The 25,788-nt window shown below is 38.4% G+C and overlaps 5 protein-coding genes and 1 gene segment (V, D, J or C); 2 read left to right on the top strand and 4 right to left on the bottom strand.

Annotated features, from left to right (window-relative positions):
* Nucleotides 1-178: 178 nt before the first annotated feature.
* nr5a5 (nuclear receptor subfamily 5, group A, member 5) lies at nt 179-4,235 on the bottom strand. The gene is made up of 7 exons (XM_062439631.1): nt 3,986-4,235; nt 3,013-3,128; nt 2,593-2,734; nt 1,504-2,261; nt 1,196-1,315; nt 923-1,070; nt 179-766 (listed from the first exon to the last, which is right to left on the bottom strand). Exons 1-7 carry the CDS (start codon nt 4,083-4,085, stop codon nt 519-521), a joined length of 1,632 nt encoding a protein of 543 aa, XP_062295615.1. The 5' UTR covers nt 4,086-4,235; the 3' UTR covers nt 179-518.
* Nucleotides 4,236-5,854: 1,619 nt separating this feature from the next.
* Nucleotides 5,855-8,925, bottom strand: soul5 (heme-binding protein soul5). Its single transcript, XM_062438543.1, has 7 exons — nt 8,828-8,925; nt 7,391-7,450; nt 7,079-7,160; nt 6,870-6,990; nt 6,563-6,699; nt 6,300-6,463; nt 5,855-6,178 (listed from the first exon to the last, which is right to left on the bottom strand). Exons 1-7 carry the CDS (start codon nt 8,923-8,925, stop codon nt 6,076-6,078), a joined length of 765 nt encoding a protein of 254 aa, XP_062294527.1. The 3' UTR covers nt 5,855-6,075.
* Nucleotides 8,926-11,556: 2,631 nt separating this feature from the next.
* On the top strand, nt 11,557-14,501 carry LOC133999344 (immunoglobulin lambda variable 3-21-like). The segment is given in 4 exon segments: nt 11,557-11,596; nt 11,689-12,002; nt 12,940-12,976; nt 14,497-14,501. Coding segments are annotated over 4 exon segments (396 nt in total).
* A 1,624-nt stretch (nt 14,502-16,125) lies between these two features.
* zmp:0000001048 (retinol dehydrogenase 8) lies at nt 16,126-20,009 on the top strand. Its single transcript, XM_062439654.1, has 7 exons — nt 16,126-16,260; nt 17,897-18,048; nt 18,152-18,313; nt 18,414-18,593; nt 18,674-18,767; nt 18,950-19,133; nt 19,238-20,009. The coding sequence occupies exons 2-7, from the start codon at nt 17,952-17,954 to the stop codon at nt 19,445-19,447; spliced, it is 927 nt and encodes a 308-aa protein (XP_062295638.1). The 5' UTR covers nt 16,126-16,260; nt 17,897-17,951; the 3' UTR covers nt 19,448-20,009.
* Nucleotides 20,010-20,037: 28 nt separating this feature from the next.
* LOC134000292 (microfibril-associated glycoprotein 4-like) lies at nt 20,038-21,515 on the bottom strand. Its single transcript, XM_062439658.1, has 5 exons — nt 21,414-21,515; nt 21,098-21,295; nt 20,701-20,797; nt 20,423-20,590; nt 20,038-20,295 (listed from the first exon to the last, which is right to left on the bottom strand). Exons 1-5 carry the CDS (start codon nt 21,414-21,416, stop codon nt 20,048-20,050), a joined length of 714 nt encoding a protein of 237 aa, XP_062295642.1. The 5' UTR covers nt 21,417-21,515; the 3' UTR covers nt 20,038-20,047.
* A 611-nt stretch (nt 21,516-22,126) lies between these two features.
* Nucleotides 22,127-25,788, bottom strand: part of notch3 (notch receptor 3) — a 29,759-nt gene continuing 26,097 nt past the window's right edge. Inside the window, exon 33 of the mRNA XM_062439608.1 lies at nt 22,127-25,769. Coding sequence (XP_062295592.1) covers nt 24,261-25,769 — 1,509 coding nt within the window. The 3' untranslated portion in view covers nt 22,127-24,260. The remainder of the gene's footprint in view (nt 25,770-25,788) is intronic.

Raw genomic sequence — 25,788 nt, 5'->3', positions numbered from 1 at the left:
CATTATTTGCTTTTTTTTCTTTCTTTTTTTAATGGGTAATGTTGATATGAAATACAGTGAATCTACAGAAAAGAGATCTTCTGGCAAACAGTGAAAAGGTGAAATTGTTATGTTATAGTGTAACTAAGAATGTTAGTTACATTCAGTTATGGGTTTTGAGTACACCGAGGCATTTCCAAAAAACACATTTCTTTATTCAGGGATACATTTCTTTAAACAGTTCAGATCTTCCTGATTGTATGAGCTCTATGGTTATGGTAATACTGTTAATAATAGGTATTTGGGCGTAGCATGACACAGGTTAAGTACTTATCCGCCCTTCAATGTTGCTCTGGGGTTACACATTTTCTCCCTCACTTCTGTGATTGAAAACATAGGCACTGTTAAAGAGAGTACACGTTTACTGTGTGCAACAATCAAAATAAAGACGACAGTTGGTTCTGAAAGGCAGAAACGTACAAAAATTCACATCAGCAAACTCTTGTGCCACTAGCACTTACAGATGCAGCATTGTTATTTCAGCTGTGCTTGGTGTGCAGCATCTCAGTGAGTAAAGAGTTGCAGGGCAAATCTCCCAAAAGATGGCGCTGGTACAAATACTCCTCAACCTGCAAGCTAATGCTACGCACTTCAGGCAGCCGAAGCAGCAGCTGGCCAAACTTGTCAGAGTGTCCTGGATGACTGTGCTGGGTGTGCTCCATCAGGGCTCTGTTCACTCTCTCTTGAGTTTGCTCCACCTGCCTGCGACTCTGCACTGACTTCACATCTATAGAGAAGATGCATGCACATTTGTCATCAACACACAATATATAAGCTCAACACCATGTAACATAAGAAAAAAAAACTACTAACTCAACAAGTTGATTAAATTGCTACATCTGATTTATATCTATCAAGGGTTTAATAACAAGGAAAAGCTCACCGGGGTTGAATAGTACCAAGTATTTTAGACAGACAAACTCATGTCTGTCAAAGTGGAGTGCCTTTAGTTTGGACACCAGGTCCTGGGTCCGTGATACCAGGCTACGCAATGTTGTTCCTGCCTGAGAGATGACAGTCGATACCTCAATCTGCAAGAGAATGAGAGAACTAAAATTGATGTATATGTGACACCCAATTAAAATATGTTCAGTACAAACACATTTTTAATGGCTATAACAATTCAGCATTTGGTGAGGTTAGTGGTAAACTTCACCTGTTGTCCTGTGACCAGATATATGCAACCCTCTTTGCCATAGGTCACCTGTCTGCAGAGGTGGTCCAGAACTAGAAGCTCACTCCAACAGCTCTGTAGCAGTACCATCTGGTCCTCCACCTGTGGAACATTAGAAGTTTATCTAAATTTAGTGGCTAATTAAAGATGATGACCCATGAACCCCAGTCAGCATCAATTACATAGCAACGGATAAATGCCATACACCTGCACTTACACAGCTAATCAGACATTTCAATTGTTTTTCAGTTTTATGTAACATTATGTCCCATGATTTGATGATTCATCACCTTGAGCTCTTTGAAGAGTGCACTGTTCCTGGCCCACTCCACAAGCCCAAACAGAGTCTGGTCAGCCATTTTGCACATGATACTGAAAGTATTTAAGCGATCATGTTTGCCTCGGTTGGCCTGTTCTCTTTGCAGGCTGGCCAGGACTTTTGCACATAACTGACTCTCATCCTGCTCCCCCTCCAGGAGTTGGCTAAGGAAGTAGGGTGTTATTGTGGCTGGTGAGGGAGTGACAAGGGTTTGGTCAAGAGCCTGGGTGAGAGGGGTGGTTGAGCTTGGTGTTGAGCATGGGGATGATGCTGGTGTGCTTCTTGGTCCGAATGAATTGTTGGGGGTTGGGTGAAATGGATAGTTTGCAGGTGCCGGGCTGTAGCTAAATGGCATTTCTCCTTTCTCCTGGAAGTATACAGGGACAGTGTGATGGTACAGTCCAGAGTAGGGTTGGGGAGGAGGAGTGATCACCCTGTCTGTGTTCACTGTGCAGTCCAGAGACATGGGTGCACACGACTGCCCCATTCCAGAGGAATACATGTGGGACTGATGAAAAGTATCAGAGGACGATGGAACACTTGTGTGACTGCCCTTAAGGTGAATGTCATTCAGAGCTGTGGGCCTGTGTGTTTGTGTAGTTTCCATCTTAATCCTGTAGGGCGCAGTATTTGCCTGGTAATACACCTTTTGCTGTTTCATCTGCCTGTCCCGTCGGTACAGAGGGCCAAATTTATTCCTGCCACCTCTCATACGATCTGCTCTTACTGCTGTTGAAAGAACATGAAACAAATGTTAATGGATTTGGTCACTGCCAGAGATATTAATATTGAAAAACTGAACATATGCCCACCACACTTTCAAAGATCAGATTAGCTCTGCAATACAAAGTCATCATACATATACTGGGTCATTACAGGCAATACTTGTACTGGTTTATGACTTCTTAGATAAATCATATGGCAGAAAATAGCATGCACGTCAGTGGAATATAATGCATGTTGCAGTGGAGCAGAATACGTGTCCATAGGCATGTGTGTATGTTTATATACATATAAATATAATAGTCCCCATGTAGGGGATGGGGACTATTTACTGTACCTTCTCGCTTCATGCCCACAGCCAAACACTTTTGGAAGCGACAGGAAGGACAACGTTTCCTCTGGGAAAGGTTCATGGGGCAGTTCTGTCGTTCTGCACACGTGTAATGCTTGTTATTCTGCACTGAGCGTTTAAAGAAACCCTGCAGAGAGAAGAGAGAGTGAAAGAATATAAGCCTGTTGCTTTCCTTCTCTGCAAATTATGACACTATTCTGATTGACAAATATAAAATATGCATCATCATAGTCTAAAAAAAAGTACTTTTTTACCTCCTTTTTGTAGGTCATAACTATGACTACTATTTATGGTGTGTACTAAAAAATCAATAGTACCACAGTGCCTTTAGAGATTATATTAATGACATGGACTATCCCTAACCCTAATCCTAACCCAAATCTTATCCCAATCCACCAAGTTTACCTTGCAGCTCTCACAGGTGAGAAGTCCGTAGTGGTATCCTGACACTTTGTCTCCACACACAGGGCAGCTTTCATTTGACTCTGGTCTAGCGTGTGGCTCTGTCTTTGGCTCCTGAGCTGAGGAACGACACCACAATTAAAAAGTCAAATGCACAGTATGACACAATGTTTAGCTGACGAAGTTGGCCTTAATGGCACAGGTTGAGATAACAAATGCTGGTTCTTGATTGGAGATTGTCATGGTGATGTGCCAAGCTGTTCAAAGCACATAAACTACGGTACATGTCCCTACTGGCTTAGGAGCAAATCATGTTCCAGCCCTCTTTCCTGTTCCCATTTTCTCTCCTCTATTTTTCTGTTTTAATTTTAATGAAGTAGATGAGATGCCAAAGGTAAGCATATGTCCTCCTCTGCTGTATTTGTTTAGTAATACAAACAATAATACAACACCATATTCCAATTTTGCACCAATGCAAGTAATATATCAAGTCAGCCAGAAAATAGACTTTAAATTGATAATACGTACACCGACATACTGTCATATTTAAGCACCAAGTGGCTGGAAAACTGGAGCACTGTGCCATAAGTTTGTCATACTGAGGTGTATTGGTCAGCATAGTGAGCATTACAGGACCATCCCTCTGTTATAGACAGTACCTTATCAATTGACTTGATTTTCTTGATCATAGATATGACCCTTACATAATTCCCAGAGATGACTGGCTGATGGGAACTAATCTCCCAAATGAAAAACTTGAACACAACAGTGAACCACTTTTACACCTTTTTTTCTGTAAATGTAGATAATCACAATCAAATTAATGTCATTTATAATGAATAATAGCCTACACATTTCCTCACACTCCGGCTATCAAAACATGTCTTTTGACAGCTTTACAACACTGTAAAATATTCTCTGGAACCTGCCTATGAAGGCAGTATCTATCCATGGTGCACTTTCAGGTTGTACTCACATATTGATGATCCTTCCAAAGTTAATAGATCCTCAGGGTAGTTGCCCAGATGGTGGACAAGAGCCTGGGGCTGCTGTGGGTGATAATCAGGTTGGTCCATTCTGGCTGGTGGGAAGTGACCTCCACAGTTAGTCCAGTCTGATCTTCATTGTTAAGATAGATGTTAAGATATCAGGAGACCAGACGGACACCGCAGGAGAGCCAGAGAAAGGCCAACAGGCAGCCCCAACAGCCCCGGTGGACTGATGGTTGTTTAAGGCCGTCAATTGGACTTCGGTCTGTAGTGAGTGTCATAAAACCTCTCCTGACTGGCACTCCTATCCAGTCAGTCAGTCAGTCAGTCAGTCAGTCAGTCAGTCAGTAACCCCTCTATGGTAGATAGTCAGATAGCCACCTGCTGGAATGTTACTGTACTGAAATCCCTACAGTATTATTGAGCCATCCTGGAGCTCAACCGATAAGATAAGAGTTTACTAAAGAGTGCCATTAAACTGCAGCCATTCAGATTTCATACATTAGTTTAATTAATTTTCTGTATTGTAGCATTGCAATTTATGCAGTGGTAGAAGAAGTACATAAATACCAGTACAACAATGTAGAAATATTTAAATATGTGTAAAGGTCCTTCATTCAAAAATCTACATAAGTAAAGGCACAGTATTATTAGTAAATTGATGTGTTTTCATATACAACATTATCAGATTGTTAATATTTATACATCAACTAGTAAGTAGCATTTTCTTGTTGTAGCTCACAGCTATTGTTCGGGCCCCTCTAAAGGGGTTGTGATGTGTTTAATTCAACATGAAAGAAAAACAAAAACACATACAAATGTGTAAAAAAGACCCTTTTAAATAAACTTTGCTTTTTTGTGAAATATTGGATAACCTCTGTGGGCCTTGAGTAGTTATTTAAATTAAAGCATATGAGATGTTTAGAGAGGAAATCACCCTTTTGGGAAAATCTTAGTCTGTAAAGTAACTTGTAATTGTAGTTGACAAATAAATGTAGTAGCATAAAAAACACGTTCCTGAAAAATGCGGTGTAGTAAAAATATAACAAAGCAGCAAGTGGAAATACTCAAGTTAAGTACAAAAACTTAAATATTGAGAGAAGAATAAGTATTGTCCCTCTAGGTACACATCAGTTGCTCCTTCTTTAATAAACCATAATTTATTTAATTCACATTAATAATGCATCCAAGGAAAGCAAAATAAAATCTGAAATGTTTTCTTTTTTCAGTGTGATGCAAAATCAGACAAGTAACAGACTGTGATTATATTGCCTCACATTTTCCAGCCGTGCTCAATATGATAAGGTGCCATTTTACAGTCCGAATGGCACAGGCTGCTTTGATGAAGCTCATGGTGACGTCAAAGTGATAGGGCAGTTCAAGGGTGGATGGTTATGACACCCGCACATTAGCTTGTAAATGGATTATGAAATTCAACTATAAAACAGTCTCCGTTATCTTCACCAGTCTGTTTTATATCCGCCACTTGGCACTGTCTCTATTCTCCCCCAGTTTTAGGAGATGAATCTTCATCAAGTGAAAAATATTCAACAAATCCTAATGCATGTCACTGAAAGCTGTTACTGCCGGGATGAACTGGTTTACTGTAGTTGTGTAGTGCTGTAAGTAATGGTCTTGATGACCTTTGTACTGCCATCTAGTGGTGTTACAGAATGAAACCAAGGTGGGATTGACTCTTTGCAGTCCACATTTAATATTGAACCAGCTGCTTTAGACACATTTCAAGGCAGGTCCAAGAGGTTTTTGATTGGTTAAGAACAACGAAAATAAATGAATAAATGCAAATAAGAAACTTTATTGAATATAACAGAAAAAGAAAAAAATCAAACCATCAGACAAGCACATCATCACACGTAATACGTGGTGTTTCCAATTCGTAATACGTGGTGTTTCCAATTCGAGAAATAGATTCTTATATTTTAAAATAAATTGGTGCTCTCACTGGCCAGTTATTTAAATGCCACATTAAGACTTGAAGCAATGTCCATCTACAAAATATACAGCTCACCATATATACTGTCAGCTGTAAACTGTTCTTCCACAGGGGTCACAGTATTCAAGACAAAAAAGAATACTCCAATTCCTCGCTGCTTGGACAGACCGGTTCATCCTCAGCGACAAACCAGACCTCATTATGCCTGTTGAACATCGTCATTGGACTGCAAGAAACACATTCACAAACACACAAATACACACACACAATAAGTTATTGCAAAGTCATTATCATTAAACATTAAAGTTGTTTTTGGGATACAATCTGATTATCACTGAGAAAAACACCTGTTATATCCCGCAGCATAGTGGAAGCCTTTTTTGTATTCTGCATCAACTGAGTTGAGAGCAGTGGAGAGACTCTTAGCATTGTTACTGTCAGACATGGACGTCATCCATCCCCCGTAGCTCCGCACATACACCTTCATGTCTGGCATTTGCTGGATGTATACCTGTAAGCCAGCACATTTTTCATTATCTTCCAGAGTTTGAGATAGACTTGAATGAAACATAAAAATGGAGCTCGATGTTTTTTTGGCAGAGAAGCTTGCCTTATCATCAGTAGGTTTGGGTGGATTGATCTGATGGTCAAGTGGCAGCAGGAAACTCATTGTATAGACACCCATTTCCCAGAATTTCTTGTCAACCATTTTCACAAGAACAGGAGCTGTCATGCCAATCTTTTTTGCTAGTGGTAAATAAGAAAGATATTTTTGGTTTAGAAATGTAAAAAAAAAAAATCCCAGATAATATCAGCAAGTTACATAACAAACATTAAATCCATATAAATGGCATAAGAAAACCTGAGTATACCATTGTTCTGACTTTAATATTTAATAGAATATTAAACACACACACCATTCTCATTAGCACCGGTGATGTACTGATACAGTCTTTTGAAGGCTCTCATTGCTGCCATCTCCATGAAGAATGATGTCTCCTTGGTTGAAACCCATTTCACAGAGTCGTAGTGACGGACCTGAACAAACATGGTGGAATAGGCTTTTTGAAAAAGTCTCTTGGGCCTGAAATGTGGCAAGGTTTCCCTCTTGTTCAGACACACTTACCTCATAGTCTCCAGTCTCACAAATGAGATCAAACAGCAGACACTGTTGTGTCTCAGTACAGAACTCCAGGCTAGAGGAGTTTCTGTGAAAAGAAGGAAGAAGCTGTTAAAAAAGGGCAGATACAGAAAATAAGAGGTACGTATACTGTATATTGTGTCAACATCTTAACTTCATAACAACTTAACACATCATATATGCATCAATCTACTTCATGAACTGACCAGTGTTTTTCATTTCCTTGAGCACTTTCACTCTCATTTTCATCAAATGCAGCTATCTACTATGAGGGAGGATTACATTCAGGTGTCTTACCCAACTCTGGCCTCAGCTGTTACCAACAGCAGAAATCCAACAAGCCCCGAAATAAAGATCCTGAAAAACATATGTTTTCACTCAGCATTAAGCAGCAAAACTTTTTTGTTCATCCAAATAAAAGAGTTTTCATAAAACATGTAGGCACCACGAAAATTATAAAGATTTCAATTGAGTGTATTTCATTTAAGACAATCTGTGAATAAAAAAAATGTACTTACATCCTGACAGAGTGTTGGGTTCTGTGTTTTTGAAATTTGGATCTGTAAAGTCTGGTGCGAAGCAACTATTTATCCCAACTTGAGTTATGAAAGAAAAGTTGGCCACTCCCTGAAACCCTAACACGAACCAGACGATGCACTGTCATGACCAATGGGAACTCAAAGCAAAAGCAAGGGAATCTGGGCAGAGTTATGAAAAAACAAACAGAGGCACATTTAACTGTATGTGTCCATTTACATGCTTTTCAACCTAAGCCACCACAGCCTGTTGTTAAAATGTCTGTAATGTAGTTTGGACTTCTTTATGCCAGAAAGCTGACACAGTGTTAGGCACACTAAACACACTTAACTCTTAACACAATCCACTACAACAAATACTACCTGCATGATCTAATGTGCAATGTTACATTCTGGTTGAAAATGCATTCTGCAATAAACTACCATTGCTATTTTGTGTGGATAAAAGTGAGTGTTGAGCCAGGTAATCCTCTCCTGCAGGCTGCAATATACTGCAGGTTCTGTGCAATCACTTTGAGAAAATGTAGAAAAAGAATGATTTTTATTGACTCTGGCATCTTTTTGGGATTTTCCTAAATACTGGGAGCACATGCTATTTTTGTATGTTGCTACTTTGTGCCAACCTTGCACTGGAGAATTGTTTACTCTGAATCATGGTCATCCTTAAAATGAAATCCTTAAACCTTAAGTGAAATGCATAAATAAACATTCTGACCTATTTGTTGATGTTGAACATTATATCAAATGTTGCTCATTGTTAAGTTACCCGTTATACCAACAGACAAGTACATGTGATACCAGAAAGAAAAAAGGGAGCATCTTGTGATCTCTCTCTCCCTGTTAATCAACTGTCACTTGATTTTTCTGCACTGTGTTCTTGGCCTTATTTCCATTATTAGGATTCACACTTTTTATGTTAAATAATAAATTAACTTAGCTTAGACATATGGTGCTGTTACAAAAGAATCACGTGAGGTGCTGGTTCATGTTATAAGTCTCAGAGTAAAACGCCTAGTTCCCAGGCAATATTATTTACCACCACATTGTATTGAATGTCCTAAATGACTACCCAGGCTTGGTCAAACCGAGATATACAAGAAGCTCAGACAGAAATGATGAATGTTAACATTTATGTCACTAGAGAATTACTTACATTGTACCTTTTGTTAGCACAGTCCACATGATACCTTTTCTGTACCTGTAGAACATCAAATCCCTGGAGTTTCTTCCCATTCTAGTCACAATTGTGGTCCTCGCATTCAGCTTTATAACAAAAGGTCCAGCGATCACACCCATATGTGCAATAGACGAGGTGTGGTGTATAATTAAAATTAATCACATATGATGGAATTTATTGTGAAATCCAGAGGTGTTATAACTGTTTTTGTTTAAGGATGTGACAGTTTAAATTATAATTCTCATAATTTTATTTAAAATAATTGCCATAACTAAAACACAGAAAATAAAGACATTAAAATGAAACACTCTTAAACAAACCTATAAAATTACAAAACATGAAGGTGCTCATTTTCTCTATGAGTCCTAAGACATTTTGGCACATTTTATTTCCGTTTATCAATTAAAAACAAAATCTGCTATTTCTTTGATGAAGACAAGTAAACTAATTGTTTGTGCTCTGTTGCTTGAAAAATAATTTTGACACGGATGATTGTTGTAAGTGGCGTGAATGAACAGGTGTGCAGACTACTCAACACAGTAATGACTCGAGGTGTAGTAAAATTTAAAATCTAAATTTAAGACCGTTTAAGACCTGTGGACATCCTGGTTGCAGTATTAATAACTCACTGAAGACAAATAATGATCAGTTCTGTTACAATTGGGCAGCTCTGGGTCAGCCTCTTAAGATAAATTGTTTTGATTGATATTTCATTTTCAGCCTTTAGACATTAATCAATAATATGCACAAAGCATAATTAGACCAAACTCTGACTTTTTCATTTTTGATAAAGTTAGATTAAAAGTTGTAATATATGGTACATGGCAGAAGTAAAGGTCTAGATATATTGTGTGAATTTTTATAAAACTTTCTGCACATTCTTATATAAGCCTTCTAATATTTCAGATATTGTGCATGAAATTCTGCTATCTTCAGCACATAATTCAGCACCTTGATTATAATGCTGTCTTAACCACTGCACATAATGTCACAATGGAAAGACCTCATCCCACCCTCATCTCTTCAAGCCCAGTGAAGGATTTTATTATCACTTTTTGTGAATAAACACTGAGCATGGGTAATGTAATTGTAGTGGAGCAGAGGCTTTTAGTCTTTTGTCTACGACAAAGGAAACACTCCGTCAGGCCCTCCAGCTCTCACGCATTCTCAAGTGTTAAAACATGTTTTTCAACTCAATAAAAATGTTGTCTGTAAACAAAGTATTTTAAATATACAAAGAATATATTTTAATAATTATATCACCAAATTGTAGTTTTGGCCCATAAAACCCTCCACACAGCAATGGATGACATCAAGGTGGCTAAATCCAAACTTTTATTTCAGTCTATTGAGCTGCTTGTCTTTAGGGTGATGAGTGTTTACTGTCCTCACGTGGTCACAAGGAGGAACTGCAACCAGTAAATTTGTCAAGTCCGTGCATACATGATGAAAGAAAATGCAGCACAGTGATGTCTCATTCTATTTACAAATTGATCTATCCAGGCTAACAGTTGTTCATAATCATGTTAGCCCTGATGTATTACTAATGTACACATATCATACAACATGAGGGATGTAATGCAATCCAATAAACAACCATGCAATAAATGACCAACTTTGTGAATGTTTTTTTCCACCTTTATTCACTGGTGGACAGAATATTAGAAACAGAAAGAAAAACTCAAAGCAGACATTAATTTACCATTTTTCAATCCGTGTTTGCCAGTGTGAGTTGGCACTAGCTACTGCTACAGTGGCCATGAGGGTCAAAACACAACAACACTCAACTGTTTAAAAGACAATGGACAGATGAACAGCTGATTACATTATTTGAAATATGTTAATTACAATTCAATACAAAGTTTTTTTTATTGTTATGGAATTTAGAGCGTATGAGCAAAGTCATTAAATAATTTAAACATTTGCTGTCACAATGTTTAACATTACAACTTATTCTATCATTTGCTTGTAGAAATTCAACAAGTCAAAGTGTCCAACTGAAGAATAGTATAGCAGCAGAATTAACATTTAAAATCTGCTTCTTTACTGTTTGTGCTGTTTGCTCATTTCAAGGTTTAGATGTTAGAAAAGATGTGTCTGCATGCTTGTAATAAATGTTGAAAGTTAGGTGGAGTTGTTGTATCAGCTTTGCAGTTGCTAAAATGGATTAAGTTTAATTCAATTAAAAATATATTTAAAAAAATAATTTTGTCCAAAGAATATTTGTGTTGATTGAAACTGAAACTGAGTTTTCATCCTCTGTCAGTGAAGACTTCTCTCCTCCCTCTCTTCTTAACCAGGATGCACCTGCAGGCCTCTTCTCCTTATTTATTGCTCCATATAAATGAAGACGTCAAGTGTCAGTTCGCTGTAAAATTAGAGGGAACTTCCCATGATTAAAAATTCAACATTTTCATGGAAATTATTTGTATTAACTTTCAGAACTTACAGAACCAAACCATGTTTATTGTATTAGTATCTAAAACCCAATAATTGAAACATCTTACAATTTCATGTTTAGTAGTTATAAACTTATAATTGTATCTAAATGTTAACTAATCCATTCCAATAAAATTGTAGGATGTAAGCTATACAGTTTTAGCTCCTCCTCCTGTCAGTCACTCTCAGTTTCAGTGTTGTATTAAATTGCTCCTCCAGCACCTCCTCTCCTCATCCTGCAAACCCTCTAATCTGTCAGCAGTAAACTCACTTTCCAAGTTACAAGGTCATTCTCAGCACACACTGACAACATGCTGGGGACCCTCTGCACTCCCATCACTGCTCTAACATGTAAGGAGGATGACTTACTGCAGCTTTGACCTCATGTTGGATTCATCAGTCTGTGTGTTTCTCTCAACTCCATGTCATCTTGTTGTTTCCAGGTGTGAGTGGTGTGATGGTGGTGACACAGAAGCCTCCTGTTTTGACAGTGATGAAAGGAGAAACAGCCACCTTGGACTGTAACCTGGGGACTGTTACTAATTATGCTGCTCATTGGTTTAAACATATTCCTGGTGGAGTTCCTCAGTTTGTATTATATTTCCATCACAGTGATAGCACTCCAACATGTTCACATGTTCACAAATTCACATCCAATCATCAGTCAGCATCAGATTATCGACTGATCATCAGCAATGTGGAGGAGGGAGACTCAGCAGTCTATTACTCTAAAACATGGGATGGTTCTGTGGATGAGTTTGTATCACAGTGATTTACACTGTGACAAAAAACTCCTCACTGAACACTTCTGCTTTTTCAGTCTCACACATGTCAGTTGACAGTGGAGCTATTGAACAGTGCTTTGTGTGACATGTATCATGTACAATAATTTTCCCCCAGCACCTAAATGTTTTTATTGGATTCACACATGGATATTTAAAACTACTTATTTCTGTTTGGGCTTATGTAAGAATCAACAAGCAAAGCACCAGTAAATGTACATCACCCTCCTGCATAAAATTTGATATTGCAAAATAAATCAAGCTTTTAGATTTCCTGTATCTTGTTAGACGCCTTTTCTCAAAATCCAACATGTTATCATATTCTTCTAGAAAAACCCCCTGGTACACAGGTACTGATTTTTATAATACATCCAGCTGCAGTAAAAGTGACAGTAATGAAACTACATGAGTCCTGTTTCTTGAGACTGACTCCAAGGTCAACTGCTTCACAGAAAAAACTGACAACAATCAATTAATTAATGTGCAGCTTATATGAGACCAAATAAAAAACCCTTTGTTAACCCAATAAAAGATCATCTGGATACAGAGATTCCTGTTTTAATTTAATGATATTAGTCACAATTTCAATTAACGGGAAACATGTTTGGTTGAGGAAAATTCAGATGAATAAAAATACTGATATCAGAGAAAAATATAAATTACTTTACCCGTCACCACTGTTTACTGCACATATTGTTTAACATTATTGCACACACCTATAAACATTAATTGTATACCCTGTGATCTATATGATTTTTAAAGATTGATATAGAAAGGTAATACAGTATTACCTGTGAAGTTAACGAGATGCTGACAGTGAAAGTTGGTCTCAACAGGATGTTTCAGTTTCACTCACCTCATTAGTGACAGTCAGGAGGTTTTTGTATAGCCATGTGTACAAATTGAATCACTGTTGTATTTGGAAAAGACACCAAGCTGATTGTGACAGGTAAGTGCTTCTAAATTGAACAAGATTGATTTATTGTTTCTGATGAATATTAAGATAAAATAATCAATGTATTTGATGTATTTGTTTTTGTTTGTAGCATTTAGATAGTTTTTTAGTAAATGAAAGGTGAATTTTGTGCTTCAGTTTTGAAACCAAACTGTGTCTTTAAGAATAATGTTTTATATACATAAAAGATGTATCTGTCAAAAGTATTCATGGTATCAAAACTAATTTACTGTGATCGTGTTGTTGAATTACTGATCTTCTAGTTTTTATAAATATAAAACCAGAAGCTCTTGTCTGACTGAGAACTCACTGATGTTTTGATTATTATCGTTTGATCAATCAAAGGCCCCCAGTTTGTGTGAATTATGGACTTGTTTGCAGAGCCGAAGCTGATGTACTGCAATACATAACTTTTGTTGACTTGTGAAAAATCTGAGAATTGGATGAAGATTACTTTTAAACTCCAATTAACAAGCACATATGCAGCAAATATCATCAAATATACCTTGATCAATGAATCTCATTCTTAGTTTACAAAGAAAACAGCATTTTTACAGTGCTACAGTAATAACAACAACCCTATCCATTTAAGTTATGTATATAAGAGATGTGTTGGTTATCTGCTTTTAAATGTGACTTCTGTCATTTGATATGTTCATTAAATGGTACAAAATATCTGCTTCTGTCTTGGCCCAGAATTCAACTGAGGATGATTACAAAAGATAGTAACATATTGCATAATTTACCAAGTTGTCCCCCAATATCTATAAATTGAAATGAGTAATTTGGATGAAACAGTAAAATCAGCAGATATTTCCTAGAAGTAATTTATGGTTTAAGCAGGCACATACACTCTCAGTGCTAAACACACAATCAATTAATCTGGTATGTGTAAAAAAAATTTAAAAATTAAAAATTTTAGTCACAATTCAATGATAGTTCTTTATTACAAACAAAGTGTAAAGAAACATATGGGGTATTTACACACAGTCATATTCAACCACAATAGGCAAGGAGGGTGGCCCTAAAAATAATTAATTGATAAACATTGTTTATTGTGTTGAATGAACTCATGCTCCATATCTGCTTGTTGCTCTGTAGCTATTTGATGAATGATTATAAAAATAAGCCAATCATTCATTAGTTTAAAAGAGAATAATGTGCTGTTATATAATCTCACCACATCAGATTTCATTAGGTTTTCACTTTAATAAAACACATGCAACACAGGACTTTTTTTGTGTTTTTTAACAAAATGCTTTTTATTAAAATAATCAATGCAAGATAAAGCAGAGCTAAAACATTTCCTACAACTAAACACTGTAACACTGAGATACAAATTACAACATTTTTTAACATCAGAATTGATCATTTCTAAAACTTGTAAAAGCCAAACAGCACTAGCAGAAAAGATGCAGATAGTCACCTACTATTCTACGGAGCAGGAAGACTTTATGTTTTTCTCTTCTTCTACATGTGACATATTACATGTGTAAACTTTCTCTGCTGACCAGTGTGAGGGTTTAATTGACAAGTAGCTGCTGATGTGGTAAGTCTGGTCTGGTTGTTGAACAGTGATGCTGATATAGATCCCACTGGTTACCGAGTACTCGTCACCAAACCAGGTCACATCTGCTAAACCCTTAGACTGAATGGGCAGAACCAGCCAGACAGACCAGAGTGGCTTTGTTGGACTGGAGCTCAGCACTGGACGGAGGAAAGACTGTTAGGGTGGGAGGAGGGAGGCAGGAGTCTTAAACACAAGAATATAAAAAATGTAAACATATATGTTCAAATATGTGCATGCTCCCAGTACATACAATACAGACATTGTGTCAAATCAAACCATTTTAGACCTAATCACTACACACAGAGGATTTAATTTATAAAAAGTGCATAAGGATACCAACTCTGTGCAAAACATGCTTTTAAGTTGATGCAGTGCTGTTTCTCATGAGAAAGAATGCAACTTTGTTAAAAGAAAATGGCTTTCTTACAATGAATTACAGTTTCTTTTAAAAATGATTAACAAATGCTAATTATTAGTATATGTTGTCGGCAAAGGCCTGAACACAAAATCCAATTTTCTTTTCAACATATCTTCCCATTACTAATGTTGTAATATTGGCTTTTTTCCCTCTTTTTTTTGTAATATAAAAACAAGTAGTTAAAAATTGTAGTGACGTGTAAATTATTAAACTGGATAAAATCAATTAGATTTATCATTTCTAACGATTATTTTAAAAAGTACGAGTAATCACAGTAATTCTGCATCAAGATATAAAAACTTCAGTGTGAACTAAAAACATTTTAAATGTTTTCGAAAACATGTCAAAAGTGAATTAAACAAGTTCTATTCATATCCAAGAGAAAAGGAAAATCTGTCTTGATTTATGATCAGTTTAAAAATTCTTACTTGTCACGATCAGCTTGGTGCCTTGTCCGAATACCACAGTGATTCAGTTTGTACACATGGCTGTACAAAAACCTCCTGACTGTCACTAGGGGAGTGAAATTGAAACATCCTGTTGAGACCAACTTTCAATGTCAACATCTCATTCCCTTCATCAATGTGTTTATAATCCAAAACACTGCTGGACTTGAGGACTGATTCTGGATTTTCTGTTGCATCATTTTGTTTTCATGATGTTAAAAGTCCAAATATCATCAATGAATGAAGAAGGATGATGGTGGAAATGTTTTCCTTCATAAACGTATCAGTCAGACAATGCAGCAAAGTTGCATGGGTATTATTGAGTGCAGTGTGGTATAAAATTCATTGTATGTTTAACTTAATTGTTCCAAAAAATCATATTCATCATATTCAAACATCAAATTTTAATGAAACTTTTAAAATAATCCAGAAGAAATAATTACACAGAAAAAAAGTCTCTTGATATAGTGTACTTATCAGGCTGTTTATAATGCCCTATGTGAATTCTTGTATATTGTTGGCATTGCTTGGTGTCCCACAATTCTGTACTTAATTACGTAATTATAAAGGTAAATGCTCCTAAACTGCGCAGTTTCCCCTTCTATATGCACCTTATGATTACTGGCTTTGTAGTTGAGGGAGCTCTTGAGGTCAGTATGGGAACTACAACTCCCACGTACTGAATCGGCTTATGTGACCCATTTTAGGTAATCGCTCGGTTTATGTAGCAGCCTTTCACGCTGTGACTTGGTCGTGTCCTGCCTCTGTGAGTAATACTGCAGACAGTTTACATTCTCTGTTTCCAACATCTGCTGCTGTGGAGGACACGCTGCTTGGTCTACAGGTTGGTAAACCACAACACCACCTACAACCAATCCAAGTCCGGACTTTGATGCGGTTAACTCGTCTAGGACGGATTTAGTTCTGCAATAAGGACAGAGTCGACTGTATTTTAATCCCTGCGGTGTCACAATCTGAGTGAAATACATCACATTACATCAGTGTATTGTAGTTTTTGATGTGCTGATACTGTAGCCTATTGAGTATCGTCATGCTACTCTGTATTCTATGTCACTACATGTCAGATGGAAATATTTTACTTTTGTGAACTCTGATGGTGGAAGAAGTTCAGATCCTTTACTTAATTAAAGGTACCAGTATAGCAGTGTAAAAGTACTCTATTATAAGTAAAAGTCCTGCATGAAAAATCCTACTTAAGTACATAACTATAGCAGCAAATATAGTAGAAGTTCTGCAGTAGCCTACAGGTATTTTGGTTTGATCTGAGGTATATTATTAGATGACATGAGTAGATTATTAACGCTTGAGCATCAGTGTGTAAACAGTACGTTACTATTGTAGCTGCTGCAGGTTGTGCCAGTTTGAGCTATAGTTAGCTAGTTTAGTCCAATGGTTCCCAACCTAGGGGTCAGGCCCCTCCAGAGGGTCACCAGATAAATCTGAAGGGTCGTGAGATGATTAATGAAAGAGGAAAGAAGAAAAAACTAAGTTCTGATACACAAATGGAATAGTTTTTGGACTGTTTCCTCTGATCTTTGATTTTTCGTAAAATGTCAGATCATTTGAACATTTATTGAAATGTTGTTTCATGTTGTTTGAAGTTTAAAGGGAAAAATCACTTTCTGGTGGAGCTGTTAACAACTCATAGACATCTGAAATGTGACCCCGACTACACACTGCTTTTTGTAAGACATCAAAAGCCAAAAAGGTTGGAGACCTAAAAGACTAAAAGACTAAAAACTGCTACAGGGGTCTTAATCCAGAAGCCCGAAATTATGCTGCAATAGCTTTTTTCCTCTTTTTGTGTTCTATTTTTAGTATTAATGTCCGACAGCATTAACCCATGAGCTACTCTGAGGCATCCATATGCTAATATCAACATTCAATACAAACAATAGTAATCACGCACTGATCTACAATCGCTGCACAGTTTGAGTTGGGATTGAATTTAAATGATTATTATTTTATTATCATGTTGTGTGTCTTGAGAAAGAAACATTTGACATACATAATTCCACCTAGGACAGAGTTCATGTGTGCATGTTGGGCCTCTCATACCAATCACTAAGCTTGCTGTTGTAAGCAGATAAACATTCCAGGATACAAAAAATCAGATTAGAGCACATTTGAGCATATAATCCGGGCATTTTAAAGGACTTGCATGCATTGATCATTGGGGTGGAAACCCATTAATAAAAAAACAAAAAAACATTAATTCCTCCTTCTACAGTGGTGTCAATAGACCATATTAAAATGCAGCTGGAAGACATGTTCCATTTTGACCATGTAGCAGTTTTCATGGGTGTTCTCTTGGGCATATTTAAATAGCATTGAAGGCAAAGTGACTTAAACAGTTCACGAAAAAGTGAATTACTTCATTACAGAACAACCCGAACATCACAGATTGGTGATGATGATGATGACATAATGTTGTTTCATTTTAATTTCCCTGTTTACAGTGTTGTTTGAACAGCTTGGATCACTGTAAGGCCTGAGGTCAGAGGTCAGAGAGCCATGGGGACAAGGAGAGTGCTTGTGACTGGGTGCTCCTCTGGCATCGGCTTGGCTGTGGCTGCACGGCTGGCCAAAGATGAGCTCAGACGGTTCAAAGGTCAGCCACTCACTCTGCTCAACCATCATATGACATACAGGCATACAGCAGATGATAGAAATACCCACTGACAGCCTGTAAATTCTTTTTTTATTTGGGGCAGTGGTTGCGACAATGAGGGATCTTGGAAAACGGGGAACATTGGAGAAAGCAGCTGGTGACTCCTTAAACAAAACACTGGAAATCAAACAGTTAGATGCCTGCTGTGAAGCCTCCATCAGAGAGTGTGTCAACAGCCTGCCAGACAGACGGGTGGATGTTCTTGGTCTGGTATCTCTCTTTTACGTTCTTCTATAAACACATCTGAAGTTCATTCTGGATTTCTACACAAACATATATTGACGTAGAATACTCTGCTGTTGTAGTGAATAATGCAGGTATTGGCATGATTGGGCCACTGGAGTGCCAGAGTATCACCGACATGAAAGAGCTCTTTGACATAAACGTCTTTGGCCTTGCACGGATGGTGAAGGAGGTGCTGCCTGATATGAAGCGGCGGCAGAGTGGCCATATTGTTGTGATGAGCAGCGTTATGGGAATACAGGGTGTGTATGTTTGTGTCAGTGAAATTACAGAAGAAGTTAATTAAAAGAGAGGTAATAATTTTCCTCATATTTCTACACAGGGCTTCTGTTCAATGATGTCTACTCAGCCTCCAAATTTGCTGTGGAAGGATTTTGTGAAAGTCTGGCAGTGCAAGCACTCAAGTTTAACATCAAGTGATTACATGCCCTCAAAAATCAACTTAAACAACTTAATGCAGCCACCCACCCCACAAGTGCCCATGATCAAACTAAAACTTGAGTTATCAGTAAGCCCACAATGGTAAGATGTTTAAAACTTGTTGATTGTAATGGAACAGTTGTCCCATATGTTATCTCTATTATATTTATGTCACAAGGACAACTCTAGTGGAACCTGGCCCAGTGGTAACAGAGTTTGAAAGGAAAGTGTACGAGGATGCTGAGAACATGGATCTATCAGAGACGGACGAGGAGACTGCCAGAATCTTCCGTGAAATTTATCTGCCGTACTCTAAAAAAGTCTTCAACTCATTAGGCCAGACACCAGAGGAAGTGGCAGAGGCAAGTGATGACTTATGTGATTTGAAGTTTAACAGATAAACAGTGAAAATGCATAATAAAGAAGCACCAACCAGTGTTGAAATATTGTTGTTTTTATCATTCAGCAAACACTTAAGGTGATCACAGCCAGGGAGCCCCCTCTCCGCCACCAGACCAACCGCCTGTACATGCCTATGACTGCACTGAAGCATGCGGATCCAACAGGGCGTCTCCCTCTGGACACTTTCTATAAGATGATCTTTAAACATGACAACGTGTTCAATGCTACTCTTGGAGTGCTGCGCATGTTTCAGAAGAGGGTAGGGAGGAAATAAAGATTTGGCTGACAAATTGCACAGATTATACCAGGTACAACAGATAGTGATTGAATGTAGTTGCTACAATGTGTTGTCACTGTGGTTTTTTTTTTTAAGTGTAAAGTCCAACAGTAAGGTGAGAGGTTTTTTTTTCCTGAGCAGTAATGAACATGGCACAAGCCATAGGATATTATATGTATATCTGTAAACATAATTATAAATCCTTGTATGCTATATTTATATATTTCCTGCAGTGCAATGACATTTTCGTGCTCTTGTATTTGTATGTGTTAATACTGTATAATAACACAAATGTTATATCCAAGCACTCTTCCATTAACTGTTATTCACTATAGGTATCAATGATAATATGGTTTACACTTTAAGGAATACAAAAGTAAAGCAAAAATAAATAATTACATTGTAATGATTTTAACAAAGGTTTAATGTAATCAGCATAGTAAATACCACACTGTATATGATTTACCCAATTGGCAAACACACTAGCAAACAAACAAGCAAAAATAAATAAATACTATACTGACATCAGTTACAACTATATAATGAAATAACACAAAAAACTAATAATAAATACAGTATTTAACCATAGTAAACACATTACGCTTTTGGTCTTATTTTCATCGCAATAGCTTTCAAAGAATATTCATATCCTTTCCAAGATGACCAGTTAATTCCAATTCCATAGATTGAACTGCCCCATAAGTACATCCCATTAACGTTGACACTGTGGCATTCACCATACCACCATCCTCCCAGGTAGGTCTTAGCACAATTTGAAGAGTGAGTGTCCTGGTCTTTGTCAAATGTGGAGAACTTCTGACCATCATGCTCAGTCAGTGAAGGTCCTGAAAATAACAAAATCAATTGTTCCAATTTCTTGGGATGTTGCAAATGAAATATAGCCTTACACCTCTGAACTACATTTGCATTACTGATCATACAAGCACTGAAGCTACCATTTCTAAGACTCACCAGCTCCTCCATCTTTGAAGCCACTAAAGCTAAGCTTGTAGCCCTCCTGCTCTGGACCAACAGAAAATGAAGAGTAGTGGACATAAGCTTTTGCCCCCTCAAAGTCTTCCATTTCTATCCTCAGTTCGTAACTCTTCCTTTGAGTAAGGAGATGAATATTCTCCAGACCTTGCAGAGAACAAGGTTAGAAAAAGCACTTTTGAGGAATCGTGCATAAAAGAGGTGATCTTCAGCATTTGCTTTGCTTTCAGCAGCGCTGCAGAGCAAAAACGTCTTACCCAACCAGTATTCTCCAGATGCTTGTCCAAAACCAGTCTTGTACTGGTCCCATCCACGGTAAAAGTTAATGCTGCCATCCATTCTTCTCTGAATGACCTGGAGTGGAATCGGTTATTAAGGCTGTTGCTCAAATAAATTCAGTCAGCAGCCGTATTTTCTTGTATTGGTATTCCAAACAGCCAGCTTTAAAGAAATACTTAATTAAATGTTGGGATTAAATGAGGGATCTTCAAATCCCAAAAAATTGTTTCTATATTTTTCACTTCTAATGCTCAGTTGTTCATTCTGCTGCATTTTGACCTTAGTAGTCTACAAAACATTCAGTAGCAATGGCCATGTGATAAAACAGTTTTAGTGTATTTACATATTTGATAAATAATATTTAAACATACATACTGTCCATTTACCACCGTCAGGTTCACCCTCACAGCCCATGTCACAGTGGACCTGGACTGGGGAGATTGGTCCTGCTGGGTAAATACTGTACACTCCACTATGACCAAAACCTCTGTTATACAAATCGTTGCAGTCTACTGGAAGAAACACCTGGGAGCAGGCTGCCACTGGGATCAGCAGGAGAAAAACAATAAAATCCTGTAATCAAACCACAAAAAGTACTCTTGAGTATTTGAAATATTTCATTATATATTGTGAATGTTTCATTATAATATTAAACATATTAAAATACTTGCATCAGTCACACCAAACTCACCATTGTTGCCCTGGTGAAGTAGCTATAGTGAAAATATTTGAGACTGACTGGGTTTGATATCTTGTGCGGTAAATTTACAGAGACTTCTTACAACTTGTTAAACCTTGTTGATTCTTGGGACTGTATAGTGACTTCTGGCAGCTGCTGGATGCTAAAAATAAGATGAGAGATTTCAGTGTGCCCTTACTCTGAGAGAGGGGTGTGTACTAGAATAAGGACTAGGCTATTTTAACCTCCTGTTTCCATCTGCTTTTTGAGCTTATGTTTACTAGTGACATAACATGGCAACTTTGAATATAATACAGTTTAATACAATATTTCCACAAACTGAATTCAAAAAGTTATTAAAAATAAGTCACATAACTTTAACATTTCAGATAAAAAAGCTATTGAGTAATTCATCTCAAATAACTTTATTTTAAGTATTGATGTTTATAAATTTGAGGATGTGAATTAACAAAAATCCTCCTTTAAAATATAAAACAACCACTGAATGAGGACACAAAAATATAGTTCCCTTCTGGCTTTATTAAAAGTAACTTATTTTTACAACTTTTGACTATAGAAAGAAAATTGTGGAAAGGTTTTATGTTCAATGATCTTGAGCTACTTTAAAACAGGTATAGAAATGAATAATGATAGAAAATACCTATGACTGCTCTAATAACATCAATAAACACCAATAAAATACCAGTCACAGCCTCGGCTGCAAATAATGCTAAATGAAGTACATTTTATTTTTGTCCTTTTTAGTACATAACAATCATTTTAGAAACATAAGACTTCTCAAGCAAAGATCTACCCAGAACAAACATATTTACAAACAGAAGTTGGGAGGTTGAAATGTACAAAACACTTAGTGCGACCTGGTAAGGAAATTGAAAGACCAGTTACATATACAGTATATATATATATAAAAAAACAAAAACAAACAAAAAGCAGTTTTCCTTGTGAGTATAATCTTAACTGGGTTGTGAAAAACAACGTGTTTCCCAGGTCTGACAGAACAGTAGCTGATTCTATAGTGATCAGGCTAAAACAATGAATGAAAGACTCACGTCTATGATATAACTACGGGCAGTGTTGGGTCACCCCAAAAGTAGTAGCTAGGAGTGGTGGCCTACTCATTTCTGTTCATGACAAGATGAAAATGCAAAGGTTACTTTCTCAAAATTCTACTATTATCAATTTTATGCTGAAATGTCCATAATACGTTAAGGGGATCTCTATCCTACAGTCTCAGGTCCTGTGGGGATAAAAGTGTGTCAAACATTACACATGGTGTTGGCAGAATCACTGGGAGTGTCATCCCAGACTTTTGTAAAAAGTTAAAGGGTGCAGCACTACATAGTAGTGCTCTTTCCTTCAGTCTAACAATCATCTTAAGATGCAACTCCACGGCCCCTGGACTGACAGCTACTGTAGATGCAGGGGATCTGTCCCACTGCATGCCATTAAACACCTCCCTGAGGAGTGACAGGGCACAAGCAGTCACAGCCCAGCAGCCATACCTTCACACTGACCACTATTCCACCACAGGCACTACCAGAGATTAGGTGAGACTATCAACCTCAACTGCCACAGATAGTCTAGGAATGTTTTCATTTAGGCCAGTCACAGACATAACGTGGGCACAACAAATTAAACTTCTACCTGTCTGTCATCTGGTTCTACTCTGTTTTGGATGCTGCTGAAAGGCACAGCTTCCAGGCTAAAAAAAGACAGGCAAAATGGAGGAATGTTTGTAGGGAAGACTGATATAAAATAGCAGCTGATAAGCATAGCTTAGTACATCCGAAGTGATGTTAAAAAAGTATCCATGTTTTCCAAAAATATACAGAGTATAAAACAAACAAAAAACAAAACATTAAACATAGTCTAAAAAGGGCAGTGACAGGCTGATTTTATAGGCAAACAATTCTCTGTTTGAATCTGTTCCTTAAAGTGAATGAAAACAAGCTACAAGACTGAGGTCATCAGGGCTGTAGAAACAGTGAGAAGCTACAGCTGAATTGAGAGCATCACACCTAAATCTTAACTCTGCTCATTTCTTTTGAAAGGTAATAAGGACAATTACCATAGATTAAATGCCACTCATATATCATAAATAACCATTGTAGTTAATAGTTGTATTTGACCCATACTTGCCCTATGACGCTAGTCACTTGAAGTGCTTCAGAGACACTCTTCTACATTCTTATTCATAATACTCATATGGAAAGTAACAAATTCTTTACCAGCTGTTGTTGGCCTAAATAAATATCAGTAAAGAGAGGTGGAAATTCCTCTTTCTGTCTGCTAACTGGTCTGAATGATAAATTATATTACTTTACCATCACTTGCCACACTGGCTAAATAGAAATATAGGTGGTTCGTATAAAAGGGGTGGCAGAGAAACTAGGACAGAAAGAGGGTGAAAACACCTTTTAAAAAAAAGCAATTCAGAGAGACAAAAACAATAAATAAAAATAAATGAATTCCCTTCAACATTTTACTTTTTCTCTTATCTACTTTTAAATGTTTGTTAGTTTTCAGGAGAGCATCCCAAAGTCTTTGAAATGAAAGACTTGGTTTTCTTCATATACTTTTTTTTATAATAAAAAACAAGTCCATCTGTGACAGAATTACTTCATTAAATTGTCTGCTGTTTTTCAGACAACACACATTTCCCTTTACTTTTTTTTCTCTGCAAAAATCACTAGCAGACGGTCCTCGTGATAAACATAGTCAATCCAAATCCAATGAAAATCTTGGAAACAGGCTGACACTTAAACACAGACAGGCCCAAGAGCCAGTCCACAAATTATTTTACCCCAGGTCCCTTTTCAAGCAGGGGTAATGGGATCTTCATGCAAACACCTGCATTTTGCCATTGGCCTCTGGGATTTGAGTAATTTGGGTCTGGGCAGAGCCAGCAACTGCTGGGCTGGGTGTTGAATCTGACCAATCAGAGACACAGTGAGGAGAGGGGCTGGACCATGGCTCGGGCGACTCTGGGGAGGGGGTCAGGTATGGGTGCTCACTGGGCAGATGGAGGTAATGTTTGGGTGTGGCATCTAGTGCGGATGAGTAGCTGTGCTGGGAGGGAGGTGTAGGATAGTCCTCTGTTCCTGCAGTGCTGCCACTAGGCTGGGAGGGAAGAGCCTGCGTAGGCTGGGCTGCTGGCGTGGCTGCCTGTGGGGGCTGAGCAGGAGGCTGGGACTGTGAGGGTTGCTGAGGCATCTGCTGCTGCTGGAAGAATGATGGTGGAGGCTGTGAGGTCTGGGGTGTTGGTGGGGTGGAGGTGCCCATGCGGGCCATGCTCTGCTGGCTGGTGATGGTGTGGTTGATGAGCTGCTGCTGCTGCTGCTGTTGATGTTGTTGCTGCTGCTGCTGCTGCTCAGCAATGGAGGGCAGCTTGACTGGGCTGATAGTGGGTGTGGAGGTAACAGGTGTGGGCTGCAGCATGGAATTGCGGTAGAGCTGCTGTTGGTGCATCAGCATGTTCTGCTGCTGCATGGCTGGGCTCTGGGGGTGCATGCCTGCCTGGCTACTCTGCACCAGATTAACCACCTGCTGACCACACTGGGAGGATGTCATCCGGCTGTGCCAGTCAAAGGGCACACTGACAGGACTGACCAGGCCCATGTTGAGCCCCATCTGGCCTGAACTCAGCACATAGCCATGGTTAACATCTGAAGCCATGGAGACACGTCCCTGCAAGGACATTCCTCCGGCTCCCAGGTCATTGAGCTGGGCTAGAGACACAGCAAAAGGGCCCCCTCCATCCAACATGCTACTATGTACCATCGGGGTGTTTGGAACAGACATGGAAGAGTGGAAGAGCCCTGGTGACTGCATCGTCACAGGAGAAGTGGGGTTGGTGATATAACCAGCATTGCTAGCTCCTCCGTGGGGTGAGTCCAGTGAGTCGACTGGGGACAGGGTAACTGAGCTTTCCAGTAAGGCACTCTGCATGTCCAAGGTCAGCTTTTTATTGCGGGCCTTGACTGACTCTTTCAGACTCGCAGCATGTTGGCCTCCCAGGCTAGAACCCTTGACTCCAGGCCGACGATTTTTCTTGCCCTGTGGGGTGTTCTTCAGACTAGGCAGGAACGCGCTGGGAGGGCACATAAGAGGAGATGGAGTGTGTCCCCCAGTGAGGTGAAGTCCAGGCCCTCCATGGCCCTGGGGACTCCTTACTGTGTTGTACTCATCAAGAAGCTGCACAATGTCGTGGTGCATACGCTCCTGAGCAATGTCCCTTGGCAATCTGTCCATATGGTCTGTAATCTCTCGGTTTGCAAAGTGAGCCAGCAGCACCTTCACAGCCTCACAGCTGCCCTCACGGGCTGCAAGAAACAGAGGGGTCTCCTCCTGAAAAGAAAAACAGGGC

The sequence above is a fragment of the Scomber scombrus genome, chromosome 18, assembly GCF_963691925.1.
Source record: "Scomber scombrus chromosome 18, fScoSco1.1, whole genome shotgun sequence".
Lineage (NCBI taxonomy): Eukaryota > Metazoa > Chordata > Actinopteri > Scombriformes > Scombridae > Scomber > Scomber scombrus.
Note: the sequence above shows the minus strand (reverse complement) of the source record. Positions and strands in the feature narration are given on the sequence as shown.